Raw genomic sequence first — 21,077 nt, forward strand, 5'->3', positions numbered from 1 at the left:
CTGAAACGACTAGAGAACCTTGTAAGGAAACTGGAGAAACAGCCAGGCATGTTACAGAAGTATGACGGGATCATTCAAGATCAGTTATCTGAAGGAATAGTCGAACGAGTGCACAGTGAACCACAAGGGAAGGAGTTTTACGTCCCGCATAAGGCCCTGATTTGAGAGGAGGGTTGTCCAAGACACCTGAAGAGACAGGAGTCGTAAAAAAGCTGTCTAGTTGGTATCGAGTCATTGATTCGGAGTAGATGGACATTTGTTGATACGACCCGTTGTCGAATGGAGAAATGCATCTCATTAGGGGGACATAGAATATTTCTAACACGCTGTAGGGCAAGAAACCCTTCTCCCAGTTGTTGATTGGTTCGATTCCTACGAATCGTGCCCATGTGATACAACCTGTTGTCCAATGGAGAAATGCGTCTCATTAGCGCGACTTAGAATATGTCCAACACGCTACATGCTGAGAGACGCTTGTCCGAGGCGGCCATTCGTTCGATTCGTACGAATCGTGCCCATACGATACGAACTGTTGTCGAATGGAGAAATGCACGCTGTATGCCAAGAAACCCTTCTCCGAGTTGTTGATTCATATGAATCGTGCCCATGTGATTCGACCTGTTGTCGCATGGAGAAATGCATCTCATTAGGGGGACTTAGACGCTGTATGCCATGATACCCTTCTCCGAGTTGTCGATTCGTACGAATCGTGGCCATGTGATACGACCCGTTGTTGAATGGAGAAATGCATCTTATTAGCGGGACTTAGACGCTTGCTCGAGTTCTCGATTCGGTCGAGTTGTATCTTGTAAGAAGATTCGGAGGATGTTGTTCGACGGAGGTCGTGTGAGTCCACCGTGTTCACAATTCAGGGGCATCCGCCGAGAATATAGTTCAAAACCACTTAAACATAGCATTGTTAAGCGTATTTTAGTATTTAAACGGTAGATATAGACATATTTTTATCCCCTAAAAATTTTTTATCTGTTCGGATTCCCAAGCTGAAAGTCTAAAGGCGATCAAAACTTACCTTTTTCGAAAATTTTAGCCAGAAAAAAGGCTCCCGAAAATTCTAGGTGACCTTTTTAGGGTAAATATCCGTTGAAAATGGGCAATTATACCATTTTTCAGATGTTCAAAATCCCAGGAGAGGCAGGCGAGCAAGGAATTTTACAACAAATGTTCTGAAAATTCTAGATCTCAAATCGTCTTCTGAACAGATATTTTCCGAAAATTGACGTTGGGTGCCCCTGACAATTACTTTGGTGGCAAGGAATATTAATGTCACATTAGTTTGGATCTACCTCTTTATTGCTATCAAGCGCGAGGAATGCACTTCTACCTTGGAAGTTCAGGGCATTCATTTCTTATTGTTTAGTAACGCTTGATCATCTGCAACAGAAAGAGCTGTGCAAGGGAAAGCCTTTGGTAGGAAAATGTTTGCGCTTGAGACTGATAGCGCATAGCTTATTAATCGATCAGCATGTTTTTGTGTTAAAACTGAGACAAGAATTTGCACGAATATAATGCATGTTTTCTGTTTTGGTTGAGTTATTTTGTTGTTTTTTGATGTTTGCTAATTTTAAGTATGGGAATTATTGAGCCAACGAAAGGGGCATTGCCACATAATAATTCTTGAATTGTCAGGCGTAATATCTAGTTACGTGCGAGTTTCAAGTCCAAAGTCCCGGAAATATTTCCTTTGTTACATGATTTTCTGGAAATAATAACAGCAACTATTCGACTGGATTAGCAAGTGATTACTTTGGATTGCAGGCCAACTTCAGAGTTTTCACCGAAACGAGCTATCGCTTCATATGCGATACGTGGTTAAATATAATTACTTACTTACGTGTCATTCTGGTTTACTGATGATTTGAAAACCGGGAACTATAGGGAGAACGCATAAGGTAGTTCTTTTGCAGTAGTTGTCGAGGGGTTGGTATGTTAGTGAATGCTTTTTACTGAGGAACTCAGGGAACTGTTATGTAAGGTATTGTATTTCGGAGTGAAATTTTCTTTACTATAAAGCCATGTTTGTTGTGATAATTTCGATGTGATAAAGAATCATTGTATACGTTTTTTTTTGCAGCAGTCACTTCATTGGTTTCTTTCCTGTTGTTATAATCTTCCCAATGCTTTTTGCTGAAAATAAGAAAAAGAGAAAGTCTTGACATGGTTAAAAGTTCTGCCTTGCATCTTAGATGAACTCCGTAATAACTTAAAAGTTGTGTGGGCCCATTTCCCTTACTATGGCCAACGCTCGGATGGGATAACTTGGGAATTTCTCCGCAATATTTGGGTAGCAATATTAAAATCCTACTTCGGTCATTCTTTAATAACTTTCTGTACTGAGCTCATTTTTCTTGTAACATTTCATTGAATGATAAAATGTACTCAAAATTCGCAAAAAGCCTGAGTTTCATGTAAACAATCTTTGCACTAGCAAGTCGTAGCAATAAATTGGATTAACCAGGAAGTGAAAGAAATATTGTTGGCTTCCCAAATAAATTTCATTTTACACTACAATGGCAAAATCATTTGTCAGAGAAATAAAATTCCTGTCTCTTCGCGTCCCGACTGCCGCACAATTTTTCTTCTTTCAAAGATTAACAAAAATAATATTTCTCATCAAGCGTTGCATCTTTTATGTTCAAATAACCTCTAAAAATAAAGACTTTTTAACGATTTACCTGTAGATATTTTTTGTCAAAATTTGCACAACCAAATCACAAAATAGCAACGCAAGCAAGAAATTCAGTCGCATTTACCTCTTCGTTGAATTCTCATACTTAACACAGGAATTTTTAGTTATTGTTAAAATGTTTCTGTATTCATTAGCAATCATGTCAAAATACCAAGTTGATGTTATGCATAATAGGGCAACATCAGGCAACAAAACAAGCTGCCAACACACAACTAAATTAATTTCCCACCAGTGTTTAGCATTAAACCCTTTACTTGAATTATCCAGCAAAAAAATGCGCAAAAGCTTTCTTTCAAATAATTTCTGACTAACAAGAATTAGTGAAATTTCCTATTGTTACCGGAAGACTGTTGTTCAACTCCTTCTGTCTTTGATAAACCCATAAGTTACATGTACCAGAGGCTTTTCCATTTGATTTCAGTGTCGTACAAAACACCACACTTGGTACAATATTAGAACTACAGCTCACTTTGATTACGGCTTGACGGGCGAAAGATTGAGATTTGAGATTCCAGACATTCACTTTTCACCGCCTTGCTTGTTTATCCCATTTACGTTCCATTCTTTAAATCCATAAGGGTACATTTTCTTTAAAGATCCTCCAAAACGCCATTCGCATTTCAATCTTCGACCCATAAGTTACCAGAAGTGCCATACAGGCAACCCAGTAATAAGTCACAACATCCATTTCTTTGTGGCACCGGCTCTTAGAAAGCTTTAACAACGTGTTATACACACTTCCCCTGTTTGTCCGTTGGCACAGGCTTTTAGAACGGGGAATACACTTTCCCTTCTTTGTTTGTTGGCGCAGGCTCCGAGGTATACACACTTTCACTTCATGGCACGGGTTCTTAGAATGAAGCAAGGCTGCTGCCTAAGAAAAGTTTAAAGGGGCCCTCATAGCTAAACGCTGAGAACTTAGGAGCCCAACATATGAAGTGAAAGGTGTTGCTGTGAAAAATTAAGGCGCCCAGAGCTATTCTTTGGGAGCCCCAGGCTACCGGGCTCCTGTTAGGCAACAGCCTTGTGAAGCATACACACTTTCCCTTGTTTGTTTGTTGGCGCAGGCTCCAAGATATACACACTTTCGCTTGTCGGCACAGGCTTTTCGAACAAGGCGTGCACACTTTCCTTGCGTTCCTGTAAACCTTTGACTGCATGGGTTTTTAGATCGATGCATACACACATTGTCTCGTTTGTTTTGGTATGCGCTTCAGTGTGTTCATGTTTATGGACCTGTTATACACACTTCCCCTGTTTGTTCGTCGGCACAGGCTTTTAGAACAAGGTATACACACTTTCCCTTGTTTGTTTGTCAGAAAGGCTTCAAGGTATACACACTTTCGCTTGACAGCACGGGTTTTTAGAACGATGCATACACACTTTCCCTTGTTTGTTTGTCGGCGCAGGCTCTGAGGTATACACACTGCTGCCTTTTGGAACAAGGCATGCACAGTTTCCTTGCGTTCCTGTAAACCTTTGATGGCATGGGTTTTTAGCACGACACATACACACATTGTCTCGTTTGTTTTGGTATGTGGTTCAGTGTGTTCATGTTTATGGACAACCGCTCATTCACAAATTGGACCGCGACGCATACACACATTGACAGGCACAAAAATTAGCAACATACAATAGTCGAATGGAGACGGGTTGTAAAAGCGATTCACGAATCGTACGGATCGTTCCATTCGTGAGGACAGCTGTACGACAATTTTATCTAATGAGATGCATTTTTCGGGTGAACAGATTGTGTCTTCGATTCGGGCAGTTTCCACATAAAAATAAGGGACATACTGCCACTAAAACATGCAATAGTGGAATGGAGACGGGTCGTAAAAGCGATTCACGAATCGTACGGATTCACACAAGCACTGTTCGGTTTGTCCACGTCGCCATTCTTACTTGGGGGGTGATCGATCAGCACCTAAAAAATCTTCAGAACATCTACCCAAGGGAAGTAGAAGAGATCCAACTAAGCCTCTACATGGACGACTTAATCAGCGGTGATAAAACCGTGGCTGGTGCACAGCACCTGAAACAAACACCACAGTCCATCTTCAGAGCAGGGAAATTTGAACTGCACAAATGGCATTCCAATGCCTCATCCCTGGAACAGCCTACTCCCCACGAGTAAACAATGGAAGAACGCCCCACTACCCATCAAAATGAAAACCAGAGATATGCCAAGGACCAGTTAGGAGTCAAGCAAGGAGAAACAAAGCTGCTTGGTGTACCATAGGACAAACGAGAGGATACAATACAAACCAGTTTCCCTGACCCGATCAGGAAAGCAACTAAGAGGGAAGTCCTTGGAAAGATCGCCAAGATCTACGATCCCCTCGGTCTAGTATCACCAATCACTCTGGAAGGGAAATTTCTTTACAGAGCAGTGTGTGAAGCCCGAATCCCATACCAAGAGCTACCACAGGAACTCGAGATCCGTTGGCAAACCTGGGAGAACAGCCTTACGGGCAAGGTAGAAGTAGCAAGAAGCATTGCCCAGCACCAAGAAGAAATCACTAGCATCAAACTTCATGCCTTTGGCGACGCGAGCAGCCAGGGCATGTCAGCTGCAGTTTACGCCATCACATATCAACCGACAGGGGTATCACAAGGACTCGAACTAGTGTGGGGGCACATGGCAGCAAATCTTGTGGATAACGTTAAAGAAGCACTGAAAGGTTTCCCAGTTGAAAGTGCTTATTGTTGGCTCGATAGCAGCGTAGCTCTTCACTGGATCAAGAGAGGTCGAGACTACAAGCAATTTGTTAGTAATCGAGTGAGGAAAATCCAAGAGAAGAAGTACATCCAGTGGAAGGAAAACCCTGCCAACCTGGGTACCCGAGGTGGGCATATATACAACTGCTCAGATCTGTGGTGGCATGGGCCAATGTGGTTACCTTTCCCAGAGAGTTGGCCGGCAGATATTGCCACCACGCCTACCAAGGAATCACAAACCGAAGCCAAGATCATACGGGAAGTTCTGGGCGTAACTGTGAAGACGGATGATGATCTAGACCTGGTGATGCACAAGTATGACTTATGGAAGGCCATCCGAATCTGCAAGGAACTGCTGAGCTAAATGCCAGCAGAGGATCACCGGCCCTTATCACTACCAAAGAGACAGCCAACCAGTTGCAGTTCTGGGTAAGAAGATCACAAGTCAGGAGTCAAGGCACCACCAAATTTGACAAAGATCAAATGAAACTGAACCTCCAACAGAACAGGGATGGGATATTTGAGTGCTGAGGACGTATTCAAGGACACTACCCAATTTACCTACCGGACGATGGCGTGTTTACTGGAAAATTAGTGACGCACTTCCACACCCAGACCCTACATGGGGGAGTTGGTTTGACCATGGCCAAAGTATGCGAAACGTATTGACTACGCCGGACCAGTCAAGTACCGTGCAGAAATAAAGAAGGGAAAGCGTACATAGTCCTTCCCTTGTGCCTGTAGCCTGTCCCGAGCCTTGTACCTCGAACTGACAAAGACCATGGAGACCGAAGAGTTTATCAGTACCTTGAAGCGGTTCATAGCAGGAATCTACTCCGATAATGGCAGGACCTTTGTGGCTGCTGCAAAGTGGTTACGGAATGTGATGGAAGACGAGCGCCTCCATGACTACCTTGCCAACATGAACATCAAATGGCAGTTCAATCTCAGTAGAGCTCCATGGTGGGGTGGGCAATTTGAACGCATGGTCGGAATTGTCAAGCAAGCCTTCAACAAGTCTGTCGGAAATGGAACTCTCACCTGGGAAGAACTGCAGGGCGTGCTGCTGGATGTGGTAGTCGCTCTGAACAATCGTCCTCAGAGTTATGTGGAAGAAGATGTGCATCTTCCTTTGTTGACCCCGAATATGTTCCAGTTCGGACGCCCTAACTTGTTGCCTCATCCTGCAGCACACCACCAAGAGAAAACTGATCTGAGAAAGCGTGCAAGATATCTAGCGAGATGCAAGGATGTGATCTGGAGAAGGTGGTCTGCCAAGTACCTAAGGGGACTATGTGAAAGGCACTACATGAAACACAACATTAATACAAACTCTCATAAGTTGATCAACATTTAAGCTAGAAATCCTTGCACGCAACTTAACCTTAATCCTGTTTTGAAAACTGAAACCTCTTTCACAGTCTGCTGTTGAGAATGGTAAAAGCACGGCAAGTTGAGCCAGCTTCAGCAGTTCTGGAAACTGCTCACAATACTTGTCAAAAATTTCCCCCCACAACTCTTGAAAAGACAACCCAGAATAATTGTCCCTCACCAAAGGAACAAGTACTTGCAGTTCTAACTTACACTTGTTTGCATCTATCAAAGCTGGACAAACACCCTTGTCCTGACCATAATGGTCAAGCAAAACTTCTAACATACCCTCCAACTTTGAACTTGAGTATGCTAGTGATTCTTTAAAATTAAGCACAGAGAAAGCAGAAATTACACCACCCTGGGAAACAGGAAACCTATTTTGCACATTTTCTATGATTTCATCTATAAAATTAACCCTTGCCCTCTGAAATGTCACCCTTTCACTAGAACATGAAATATCTATCCCCTGAAAATGCAGGGAATCCCCTTCTTGCCCATGAATGCTACTGATAAACTTATTTAAATGAGGACCATTAGTTTCCTTCATAGCTGCAAGGGCTTCAACAGTTGAAGTCACAATTGGCATTACCACTGAGAAGTCGATATCTACTCTCTGAAAGAGCTTGCTCACATTTTGCATTACTGGCACAAGATCCATAAGAAAATGCATGGTTGCAATAAACTCAAACTTTGTAAAGGCCTTATACAAGCCCTTAGCCTTTGCATTACCCTTTCCCTCATCAGAAGCCTCATCCCCCAGGGTTGTTGTGATGGAAGCCCAACAACAGAATACATTATTCAGAGCCTTAAAAAAAGCAAGCCACCTAAGACTGTGGACTTCTTTGACACTTAAAATTGGCTCTTCTAGAGCTTCCTGAACGGTTTGCAACTTACTACATCTTACAGCTGAATGTTGAAAAAAATAATATAAACCAGTTAATGTTTCGACAAAACCCTTGATTAAAGAAACCTTATTTGCACCTTGTGAAGTACATAAAGCAAAACGATGAGCAACACAATGAACATTGACCATAAATGGATTGTGTTCCCTTAACTTTGTGGCCACCCCATTCTTAGAACCTAACATGACAGAAGCTCCGTCAGACCCAAACCCAACAAGTTTTGAAGGAGAAACACCAATCTTAAGAAAATATGCGTCAATAGCCTCCTTAATTGCTGCTGCAGTTCCATTATTTAATTCTAAATTACAAAGAAATCGAGTCAAAACTCGTCCCTTAGAAATAAATCTTACATACATGATAAGTTTCTTCGTAATTATCAAGTCAGTGGATTCATCGATAAGGAGTGAGAGGTACGAGCTGCCTTTGAGTTGTTGCAGAGGTTCTTCTTCAATGACATCCGAAAATGCCTCCAAAAAGCTTTGTGCTGTTGTTCTGGAAGTGTACGTGCAGTTCCCTCCAGCTGACAGATGAGCAAGATCTTCGCAACCTGGCAAATACGAAAGTAAAGACAAGATTGAAAATCGCATCGGGCATTGATGTCCGCCATTTTGAAAACTGTGATTACTGGGCCGAGAATGTGACGCTACGCCTCCATGAAAAGCGTATGTTGCAAGAACTAAAAAAAAAAACGAAGCGAATGAACGCGAAAAGCCATCATTGGTAACAATTGTGCATCAGAAAGAACAGTCAGATAAAAGCACTGGTTAAGTATAAATGAATGTCACGTCTTACCTTGGAAACAAAGAAATTCAATCATCTCTCCGTAGTGGGAGATCGGAAGATTCATCTGCGTGACGAAGTAAGCTGTCTTCATTGCTGACATTATCGCCTTTTCCTGGTTACTCCAAACTTTTTTGGTTGCAACGTTCATGTATCGGCGAAGGATCTTCTTCGGAAGTTCGTTGTTCCGCACGTGACAAGGGGATTGTTTTTTTTCGCATCGATGCAAGTGGAGCAAAACATTTTCCCGTCTTTGAACTCCAGCCATTTGAAATCGCTGAGCCATTGGCGACAAAATGACTTGCAGACTTTGACATTAGGCACTGATTGGGAACTTAGCTCGTTGGCTTTTCGCTTTACGCTAGGTTGATTACCGAACAACGTTGACTGCTTCATCTTCAGGATTTGAAAATGATGCGAATACATTTTACTTCTAAGTTATACTGACGCTAAAAATGAAAATACACCAACCATGATTCTCTCTTTGTTGTGCCAATTCTAGATGGATCAATCAACGTCAAGTATGTGGAAAATAGCGCCATTGTTAATATAAATATAGCGAGCGCGTTGTTGCGCTTTCAATTTATGAATTTGCATATATTTCAAGCATGAAATTTGTGCGTCCACAAAGACCCCTTCTTAGCATTTTAGGACGTCCAAATGCAAAATATTGCATCCCAGGCCGCAATGACGCGCTCTGGATGCAACGCTGGACATCCTCTGATGTCTTTGTGCCTGAGATAATTTTCATCTGTGATGTACTCATTTCAGAGCTCCTGCAGATGTCAATGCACTTGTTAAGTGTGAGCTTTCGCTCCTGTAGAAGTCGTTTTCTTGTTTGTGGGTTTTGGATTCCCAACACAATCCTGTCACAGATAAGCGATTCTCTGATGCAGTCACAGAAGTTACACGTCTGCGAAAGTGTACGCAACTCAGACACGTATGCATCGAAGGTTTCTTCTGAACTGTTGAACACATAAGGTTGGTGCGTTTCGTTTGTTTTGCCAATCGTGAATTCGTCAAATTTTTGTATAATGCTTTCCAAATTTTTAAAAACGATCAATTTGAAGTTCTTCGGTCCCAATTACGTCCGTCCCAGGTCCTAACAGGAATCACCAGTATTGTTGTCGGCACATTATATCACCGTCCAAGCGCAACCGATACGCATATGCTTGACTACCTTTACGATTGTTTATCAGTAATCGAAGCTCATTTCCGTGGATGCGGAATTATATTACTTGGTGATTTCAAAGAAAACCAAAGAAAATGCTGACCTATTCGCTGATCCAATAGCAGATATTATTAACCAATCCTTTAAAGAACAAAGACTCCCCCAGTCTTGGAAAGAGGCCGATATTGTTCCTATCCCCAAGCAGAAACCAATTAAAGACGTTAATAAACACCTACGCCCGATATCGCTCACACTCGTTTTATACAAGATTGCTGAGGAATACATAGTGGATCACATCAAACCAGCTATACTTGCAAAGTAGATGAACACCAATATGGAACGGTTCCAGGGTCCAATACTACCGTCGCACTCATTAGTATGATTCACGCATGGCTGAGCGCTACTGATGGTAATGGTGCTACTGTTCGTGTCGTCTTATTTGACTTTCGTAAGGCGTTCAACCTCATCGATTACACGATTTTGATGCAGAAGCTCTCGACTTTTGGCCTCCCTAGTGGTATTGTCACCTGGATAAAAGATTTCCTAACAGACCGCAGACAACGCGTCAAGCTTGCTCAAGATTGCTACTCTGAATGGGGAGTACTTCCATCAGGAGTGCCCCAAGGTACTAAATTGGGTCCATGGCTGTTCACCATCATGATCAACGACCTTTCTATCAACGGAGTTCCAATATGGAAGTATGTTGACGACACAACCATAGCTGAAACAACCTTACAAGTAAGATCCAGCAGTATGTTGATGACCTATCCCAACAAGTGTCTGCCGACAAGTTCCAGCTGATCGAAGATAAATGTAAAGAACTGCGAATTAGTTTTACACGATCCAACAGGGATTTTGAGCCAATAAAGGTCAATAACAAGAACATTGACTGTGTTAGTAAAGCCAAAATTCTTGCCATAACGATAGCAAACGATCTGAAGTGGAATGACCATGTGGACAAAGTTATCAAGAAAGTTGACAAGCGTTTATACTTTCTGAGTCAACTTAAACGAGCCAAATAAAACCAAAGGACCTTACAACCTTCTACATCACCTGTATTCGATCTATGATGGAGTACGCATGTGCATTATTTCATGATAGCATGCCACAATATCTCTCCAATGATCTAGAGTACTGTCAGAAGTGTGCCTTGCGCATTATTCATCTGGGCAGAAGTTACAAGCAAGCACTAGATGAAACTGGTCTAGTAAAACTATCAGAGAGGCGCCAGATGATTACATGTAAACTATTTAAGGAAACATGCAGACCAAGACACAAACTGAACAAATTTTTGCGTACCAAACAAGAACATTTAGTAACACCAAGTTCTTAACTAAAAGAACCCATTTAAGTTTTATTAATAACAATGCAAGGAAAGCCGGCACCGTTTTATAGTTTTAATTATGGATACTTAGTTACACAATTATATTTAATTCATATTAACTAGTGGTTTTTTTTTTTTTTAAGTTACCACCCTCAGGCGCGACGCGAATCGCGTCGAGCGCTACAGGAATCATGTCGCGCGCTACGCGATTCGCGTCGCGTGCGATGGTAAGAACTCTGTAAGTGCAGTGGCTTGACGCTTGCGCGCGATTTTAATTGTCCTTTTGTTTCAAATTTTAACGGTGGAAGGTGTTTGTGAAAGGCCAATTTTCGAAGAAAATATGCCTATGATAAATTGCAGTATCTTCGTATGTAAAAATGTGGCAATTTCCGAGCACATTTCATTGTTTACAAAGCTTCATTCGCCGATCACCAAACCGTGAATCAAGCGCTTTTGTAAGGAAAGTAAGTTCTCATATTATTTACGCGTTTCAAGATAATAATAATCCTTGGTTTGTGTTTCCTTTTGGAGACTAGTTCTGAAAATTTTAAACGCAAATTTTAACCTGATGGTCAAAGACTGAAACGCTTCAGTAATTAATGCCTTATCGAGTGCGAACTTAAGATTGTGGACGCTAACAGCACTGCTGACTGTAGCTATAAATAATCATCATATTGTTGCTATGTAGAAAGGATGTTTTGGAATAAAGTTAATTGTAGTTTTATTCAGTGTAATTATTATTTGTTGCTGTTAATGTTCGTGTGTGCGTCGAGAACAATTTATCCTTTCATTGCGCATGAAGTTTCGTTTTCAACGTTTGCGGATATTTAAAGAATGTATGTTTTAAATTTCACACTTCAAAAGGTTTGAAGTTGGCAAGAAATTTTAGCAACGCACCATGGACATTGTTTTTGTAAGAATTTTTCCACCAAGTGGACGATGTTTCAACGAAATCGTCGCTTATTCGTGTCTGAATTTTAGAAACACCTTGTATGAAGAATTTACTTTCCATCGGAATTTTCGTTTGTAAACTAGACGCATGTTTTTGTTGACGCTTAAACGTCGTCTCCTTATGGCAATTTCGACGTGAATTTTTTTATTGATATTCTGACAGTCTATCGCTAATTTCCAAACAAATGAAGAAAATCAGACCCACACATGATCGACGATCGATTTAAGGTGTGGAAAAGAAACTTGCATGGATCGATTTGAAGTCAACTCCACGCATTTATTAACTTTACACAGAAGATCGCCGAATTTTTTCCACCAAATGGTCGATGTTTCAACGAAATCATCGCTTGTTCGCATGTGAAGAATTTATTTTTCATTGGAATTTCCGCTTGTAAACCAGATGCATGTTTACTGTAGCTTAAACGTCGTCTTCAATTCGCAAATTCGCAGTTTGTAATTTAGACAATTCCCATACAATTTAACAAATCAAAAATCGCCTTCGCTTACTCAAGCAACTGCAGAGATAATTTATACGCGAAATTGATTGATTTCGCGTAACACATTAGTTGCTAATATATGCCAGAAATTTACGCTTCGATTATTCTCGCGATACGCGAATCGCGTCGCACGCGACAGGAAACGCGACGCGAGGTGGTAACTTACTTTTGAGCGGTACTGTATACATACATCCTTATATTAGGAGGTAGTGTGGCCCAGTGGTTAGGGCGCTTGCCTTGAGATCCGGAGATCCCAGGTTCAAGACCCGCTCTGACCACTCGTTGAATTTGTTCCTGGTAGTCCCTGGTTCAACTTCCAAGCTGCACTTGTAAATAGCCAACTGATTTGCCTCCGACCAGTTGGGATTCTTAACAGTTGTAGTTGTTGTGTTCTGTTGTTTCGTTGATTGTGTTTCATTGGCCCTGAAAAGCCCCTATGGGGAGCGGTCAAAGAACTTTCCAAATGCTTTGAAAACAGATTGTTTGGCTCTTTTTATACTTTTATATGCAAATGTATGAAAAAGGAAGCACTGAAATTTAATGTTGACTGACTAGTGGTTTTTCTTTTACACTTTATCGGCCAATGAGGAAGACTACATGTATTTTCCCCATCCTCTGGGAACATGAGAGTAAAAAACCTTGTGGGGTTGATTGCAGGCAGTTTCGTACATCTCCCCCACCCCCCACCTCCCTTTGCTGCTCTTTTGACTTCAGTCCAGCTTTTTGCACGGCCATTACATTCAAACGGCAACTAGAAAGGCAACACCAGTGGAAAGAAGCAACTAAAATTCTACAAACCACCTGCTTTAAGTAAACAGACTAAAATACTATAAGAACTGATTGAAGATTTTGTTGCTTTAAGTTAGAATTAGAGAAATGTGGAATGCTTGTAAGGTAGATATTGGAGCACAGGGTACATGTATGAAGTCGCTGATGTTTCAGTTTAGTTTAGTAGAATGATACAGGAGGTAATAGGTCAGTTTCATATTCTAACGGTTGGACTGGAAAATTAATTTGCATTTGAAAAGATTTGCCCGCATTGGCCTCCATTTCATGCTAGATCCAGTCCAGCCGTGAGAATTTGAAAACGGTCTATTGGGACTGAAATGCATCCCTTCCCTCAAATTTTCACTTCTCACATCATTATTTTCATTATTCCATGTACATGGATAAAGTTGTAAAGACCTTACCAAAGTCATCCTCTAAGGCCATGACAATTTCAACTATATCCAAGCTGTCCAATCCAAGGTCATTAACAAAATGACTTTTGATGGTGAGCTAAGGAGAGAGATACAAATTATTGTTACTGTAGGTTCTTTTTTTTTCACCTGTTACAATGCACTTTGTGCAATAATCACATCATTACCCTTCAGTATGAGTTACTATCACACGCAGACATACTCCTACCTACTGTAAGCATGCTTATGCCACATGTACTTTCATAGCAACATACACTGTAGAATTAACACAGCCTCTGTGTACACTGAGGACATAGCCATTAAAAAAATGCACACGTTGGCCAAGGCTTTCACAAGGTGGACATTAGAGAAGTGCACGAGGTTTGCACCTGTGTCCACCTCAGGAAGAACGAATGAAGAACAAGAGGAAACCATTGCAAGACAAATCCTACAAGCAAGGAATCAAACATTAAATTATCATACAGCTGTAGTAATAATAATAATAGCAATCTTATCCGCAATCCGCAAATCTCATCCGCAATCTTATCCGCAACCTAGCCAAGAGAATAATGAGGCAAAGATCTTGTGGGACATACCCTGGAAATTGGAAAAATGTCCAACGAATGGTGCAAATAGACCGGATATCAGTGTATTGGATGAAAAGAATAAAGAATGGACAACAATCACAATGAGAACTAAACAAAAGAAAGACAAATATATAGATTTAAAACTAGGTATTAAGAACTTATACACAGGTCATAAAGTAAAGCTCATTACAGTAGTCTTTGATTTTCTCGCAGTTTACTACAAGGATCTTGAAGAACTTACCAGCATACTGTATTAGATAACAACTTAGCAAAGATAACTATTGAACGCTCACAAAAGTGGATCATCTCCCAAAACTGTGAAATAGTAAAAAGGTTTCTCTCATAAACTGATTTTGGTTAAAGCCGTTTATGGATGATGAAGATGTATAATATAGTATCTTATTGGCATGTTTTTAATTCTTTTGTTATTGTTCATAAGCATCATGCTATGAATTTTACTACTTTTATTTTGTTAACTATCATAATTATGCATATGTAAGTTTCACAATATTACATCGTAATTTGTTAGATTGATCATAGTCATAAGGTTTTATAGGATAGTTACCGGTATATGAGCACCATTGCCCAGGTCCACAGGCCCGCAAAGGTTGTAAAATCATTTGAGGATATTTCAATAAAGTCTCCAATAATGGGACTTGACACTGCATTTTCCAATTGGAAATGGGAGAACATCCTAACGTAAGAAGGAAGTTGAATTGCTTATGTTATTTTGCAAAAACAAGCATTTGGATTCTCGAAAAGTAATTCTCGCCACCTGTCACAGAGCTCGACTGTGACACAAAGCAGGAGACCTAATAGACATTGCGCTGAACCTATAGCTGAACTTTCACATTGCAGCATACCGGTATGTTGTTGCACAAAAACTTGAGCCTTATGATGTAATTGATGTTTGAATACTATGCCAATGTCCTTGTGCTTCATTGTGACTGCATCTTTCCTGGCGCTTGTTCAATTTGTTATCTTTGATAAAAAAATAGGTACACATTGCGTATGTGTGATAGTGCAGTAACACAGCACTGTATTATTGTCAGCTGAGCTGCATTTTGTCTTCCAGGAGATTCAACTTATCTTTGTATAACATGTAGCTCAAATTGTTTTTGTGCCATATATCATGAAAGTACTATGGTGGATGTGTTAGGTAAATAGCCCCCTGATGACAAGACATGTGGTTACCAGTAAAATAATAAACCCAGAAAGATTGAAGAAAATAAAAGGGAATTGAGAAACACTGGCTTCGAGGCTGATATGTTGATAATTTCCAAGTTACCTTACAACTTGTTTTTCACCACAAGGTTAACAGTGCACTCTGAGCTTCTGACAGCTTTCTAAGACAAAAGTTCACTGAAGTTAAGCCCTGTCAGGTGGAGTTAGTATTTGGATGGGTGACTTGTCAGAAACATAGGGCCGAAAATTCTATTTTAACGCTCAAAAATGCAAACTAAACAAGGTACAGATTTTGTTAGCCTGCTTTATGCAAAACAAATATTGATTCAAAATTAAATAAAATAATTAATGTTGATACACAGGTTTTAGGAAGAGCAGAAGGAAGTTTTCAGGAAATATTAATTGAGAATAAAATATTTTGCCAACAGCAACAAAATTTACGACATGCAAACAACTTAAATTTTGAACAGACAAAGATAACAGGTTCCCATCAGCGAAAAGTACTTTGGGAGATTTTCCTATTGTACATGTATGTAGTTTTGGCTGCACAAGAAAATCGCAAAATCAAAAGTGACAGTGACATCAAATTCAGCTGGTGCCGTGATCAAGTTTCCTGGCATGTTTACTCGTGAAACAAAGGATACTTCTGTGTCAAAATGATGCCAAGACACAGAGTTTTTGTTTTTGCTAGTTTCCTATTTTTTTCTTTCAAGTGTTGATTGACAAATTGTTGATTGACCAGAAATGTGCGAATTAAACACAAAGATCACAATCACCCAACTCTTGAGGTTGACCATTGTTTCTGCAAAGTCAAAAATTTACTCTCCTACAGCTGTAGACAGAGTTATTTATCACCAGGTAATTCCATGATTTTGGAAATAGCAGCTCCTTTATTATTCATCAGCGTTACAAATTCTTGCCGACTTTGAGGTTCATTTTGTTGAAACTCAAGCACACTTCCAAGAAACCCGTTTATGTTCGTGAGTTATGCACGTGCTGCGGGCCTATTGTCACCACGGACTTACACTCTTACAATCATAAAACCCGGTGACATAGTGTGTAGTACACTTACAGTGCACTACACGGGTTGTTACCGTTGATGTTGTTGAAAATCTTCTTCATCACAGGACCAGAAGCTAAGTAACTCTTGATTCCCGCGTGTTAAAGCCTGACCAAGCTCATAAATTGGCATATTTTTGTTTGATGAGGAAGCATTTATCCAGCCAACGTTAACTTAAAATCTGCATGCTTAGCTTTCTACTCGCTCTTTCATCTGAAAATAATGTGTCACATGATTTTTTTTAACAGCTAAAAACAATTTCAATCTTTCATCAGAACCAAGCATGGAAAAGTCATCTTATATCCATGGGTTTTGCTCCTTGCTCTAGTACTCATATCAAGGCTTTATCATTCTGCCTTTTAATCATATCCCCATCTTAATGGAAACGGTAAATTAAAATTAAAAGAAAAAAGAAGGTCAAGTCACATAATAAGTGTCCATAGAAGTCACAATGAAAATGAACGATGCCACATTAATAGGTTTAATTATACGTTAATGGTTGTTTTAAGCAGTTTCGGGCAACAAGTTGTCCGAATTTTTTGGGTAAACATTCCCCAATGTCAAAAAGAAGCGTAATGACCGTGAATCAAGGGCCTTTGTAAGAAAGTAAGTTTTCGTATTATTTACGCATTTTCAAGATAACAATAATCCTTGGTTTGCGTTTCCTTTTGGAGACTCGCTCAGAAAATTTTAAACAAATTTTAACCCAATGGTCAAACAATCAAACGCTTCAGCAACGCTTCAGGTAATTTATGCCTTATCGAGTTGCGAACTTAAGATTGTGGATGATAACAGCACTGTTGACTGTAGCTATAAATAATCACCATATTGTTGTTATGTACACGTAGATAGGATGTTTTGGAATAAAGTTAATTGTAGTTTTATTCTGTGTAATTATTATTGGTTGCCGTTAATGTTCGTGTGCGAGCGTCAAGAACAAATTCATCCTTACATTGCACATGAAGTTTCGTTTTCAATGTTTGCGGATATTTAAAGAAGTCTGCTTACGAGCCTAGAAAGCCAATCAGGCCGGCGCTTATCTCCGGTTTCTGTAGCATGAAGCGACTAAAAGTATTTCTACTCCCCCCTGGATGGGATGCCAGTTCATCGCAGGGTTACCCCCAGCATTAAATTCGCCGGTACCCATTTATACACCTGGGTGGAGAGAGGCACCGTGGGAGTAAAGTGTCTTGTAAATATTATGTCTCTGTCAAACAGTATACTACAGTGATGAGATGATATGAAATGGATCATATATGAACTGTGGATATGAATTCAAGTGAAGCTATGATCCTCACAGTTATGAACGCAATTTTTGCAAATTGCGTATAGAAGCCTGAAAATTTCAGGATTTTAACGGCGTTTGAATGTGTGACCTCGCGATAGCAATGCGACACTCTAACCAACTGAGCTATGCACCCACTGACGTTGGGAGCTGGTCATTTGTGGGTTGCAATGTTCTCGTGAGGAATGAACAACGATGAAAGGATATATGAAATGGATCATAAAATTATATGAACTGCGGATATGAAATCAAGTGAAGCTATGATCCTTGCAGTTATGAACGCAATTTTTGCAAATTGCGTAAAGAAACCTGAAAAATTCAGGACTTCAACGGGGTTTGAACCCATCGCCTCGTGATACCTGTGCGACGCTCTAACCAACTTAGCCATGAAGCCACTAACGTTGGGAACTGGTCATTTGTGGGTTCCAATGTTCTCGCGAGGAATGAACGCAATTTTTGGAAACTGCGTAACGAAGCCTGAAAAATTCAGGACTTCAACGGGGTTTGAAGGCAGTTCACAGTCTCCAGTTCATATATGACCCATTTCATATATCATTTCATCCCTGTTCATTCCTCACAGGAACATTGGAACCCACAAATGACCAGCTCCCAATGTCAGTGGCTTCATAGCTCAGTTGGTTAGAGCGTTGCACCGGTATCGCAAGGTCATGGGTTCAAACCCCATTGAAGTCCTGAATTTTTCAGGCTTCTTTACGCAACTTGTAAAAATTGTGTTCATAGCTGCGAGGATCATAGCTTCACTTGAGTATACTACAGTACTACATACAAAAAGAATGCAAACAAATTTTGCACTTTTGCACTTAATTTGTTGAAGGGTAAGCAATTTGTTATTTTTTCTTTGCTTGATACTTCCGTGACTTGCAAACCAAGAATTGGGTTTTAGGGCATGTAAGCAAATCGGAAATGTCGTCAGTCAACAACGACAATTCGAATGCATTTCTTGACTTTACTGGCGCCTTAGACATCATATTTATGACAGTTCCAGAACCAGATTTCAACCTACATTAAGACCACTGACCAGGACTTGGCAGGAGTGATAAGACAGCTTAATCATTTATCTACGTGGAGATAAAGGACTTGATGCGAGAAGAAAAGTGAACTTGTAAGCATCAAAGTTAACTTTGAAGTGTGACTTCTTCTAATCAATCAAAACAATAAGGGAATTACACTGTTATATCTTTTTATTGACAAAGTATCCATTGAGTAAAGGAAAGGAAATCGCTTGTAATGCTTGTCTAAAGTTTCAGTCAGGTCGTGTTTACACTTAAGGTTGAGTGAAGAGTACAGTTGTTGATTCCATTCATTCATTAAAACGTGAAACGCTAACTGACACTTTTACGAAATTTCTGTTTCAAGATTAGGATATTTCGATTAGGTTCTTAAATTTTCGTTTCAGTACACATGAACTCCAACCGAGATTTCGTTGTTAGATTAGAAAATTTTTGTCCTGTGTTCAAACTTTCGTGCGACTCAGCGAAATTTCAAAGAAATTTTGCAGGAAAAATCACACTTCTTCTCCCGAAATTTCGAGAGAACAATAACCGAATTTCGTTGAAATTTGTTTGCATTCTTTTTGCACAGTACTGTATTTTACATTTATACACATACATCTAAGACACTCAAAACATACCTACAGTAGAGCTGTTTTGTCTTCACAGTAAATGATAACAACTCACAGCGACTTTCGTGAGGTCACGATCATTATTTTTAAAGTCGCCATAGACTTGACAGTAGAATAAAGTCGGCAAACGGAAATATATAAATGGGATTCATATGAGCTTGTCATTAGCTTTTATGCCTACAATGTACATGAATCACATCACTTAACTTACGCATGATAGTTTTACATAAGAAATCACTCAGAACTTAAAAATGACCTTGCAGAGCTCAACATGAACATTACATCTTTAAAGTAAAGTCGAGTCAAGTCAAGTCTAGTCAAGTCAAGTAAAGACTTATGTACCAGTCAAATTGAGGATTCAACATCCTCCCCGCCTCCCCAGGGCATTTGATGCCTTTTCCTGCACAGGGGGAGGGAATTTGATCATCTTAGTCTTCCGGGGAGAAGGAGAATTTGATCACTAGCCTCGATTTCATGTTACGTTTCCATGTGGGTTGATAAATAATGGCGGAGAAAAACTTTGATGAATTCAAAGGAAAATATTGCAAATTCGTGGCGGTTTGGTTGAAAACCAAAGGTCTTTCCACACCACCACAAGCTTTGTTCTGTATTTGAAGGAATTAAGAATCATTTTATATTTGTTGGGTTGGATATGAAGTGATAAAATAACCAACGAGCACGTAGCGCGAGTTGGTTATAATCACTTCATATCCAACAAGGGCGAATGGAATAATTGTTTTAGTAAATTGTCAAACCAAACCGGGTTTTGCCGCCGATTTTTATTTCCACAATTTTACAAAGCGTCCGGAAAGAGCATCTTAATGCACTATTTTCCATATGACGTAAAACTTCGACTATTGGCTCATAGTCAGATTTTTTTAGCCAATCAAAAAGCTAGAAATGCAATAGTCGGAGCTGAAAATTTACTAAATAAATATATTAAATTGTATTTGATGAGTAGCACAATCATGACTCCATTTTACGTTACATAGGTCAAAAAACCTTCAAATGCTAAAATGCTCTCTTTATTGTTTCTCTATGCCCACTTTTGCTTTTGATGTTTGTTTCAAGCAAATTCATGCAAAAAGTTACAGTTATGCGATATAAAAAGCAGTTTTTCCATTTCCCATAATCCTTTGTGGGCGTGGCCTATTTCAGATTCTGGCCTTTTTTCTTCTAAAATAAAGAGTTATTTACAAACAGCAAATTATTATTCTACATATTTAGCGAAAATACATGTTGGCTTTGATAATCAGGGCTGCTATGTTCTGATTCTGAGCAAATGTTTCTCCATTGAAATTCACTCAGTCACATCAAACACATGCTTGATCACGCTATATTGTATTGCATAATTTATTCTAGCCCTTAAGAATCACTTGGTACACCCCGATTGTTTTTTTGTCACAAGAATGAAGCAAAACATTTCATCTGTACCCGAGTTATGGCGGATTTTTGATGGAAGATTTTGGAGGGAAGCGTGCTTGTGGAGGTTTACGTCACGCTTAATGAGCACAGCATTATAGCGCAAAATGTTTCAGCATCGTTCAAAGCTGAAAATCTCTGGCCTCAGTGGATGAAAATGGCTTAAAGTGCTCACTGTTGTCGGTTATCGCAAGCCCAAGATATGCTGCTCGATCAGACTGCAATACTCGCTTTAGAAACAGCAAAATATTGGAAGTAAGTGGTGAGTCCTCTGTTAATTTGGATGTTACC

At 39.9% G+C, this 21,077-nt stretch overlaps 2 protein-coding genes across 3 annotated transcripts in view; both read right to left on the bottom strand.

Moving 5' to 3' along the window:
* Nucleotides 1-21,077, bottom strand: part of LOC137970853 (acyl carrier protein-like) — a 51,060-nt gene that overhangs the window by 27,548 nt on the left and 2,435 nt on the right. For both annotated transcript variants that reach the window (XM_068817474.1, XM_068817475.1), the window contains exon 2: nt 13,618-13,705. In XM_068817474.1, coding sequence (XP_068673575.1) covers nt 13,618-13,705 — 88 coding nt within the window. The remainder of the gene's footprint in view (nt 1-13,617; nt 13,706-21,077) is intronic.
* LOC137970426 (zinc finger protein 862-like) lies at nt 6,782-11,215 on the bottom strand. Its single transcript, XM_068816952.1, has 3 exons — nt 8,497-11,215; nt 6,839-8,251; nt 6,782-6,786 (listed from the first exon to the last, which is right to left on the bottom strand). The coding sequence occupies exons 1-3, from the start codon at nt 8,768-8,770 to the stop codon at nt 6,782-6,784; spliced, it is 1,692 nt and encodes a 563-aa protein (XP_068673053.1). The 5' UTR covers nt 8,771-11,215.

The sequence above is a fragment of the Montipora foliosa genome, chromosome 9 (assembly GCF_036669935.1).
Source record: "Montipora foliosa isolate CH-2021 chromosome 9, ASM3666993v2, whole genome shotgun sequence".
NCBI classification, from domain to species: Eukaryota; Metazoa; Cnidaria; class Anthozoa; order Scleractinia; family Acroporidae; genus Montipora; species Montipora foliosa.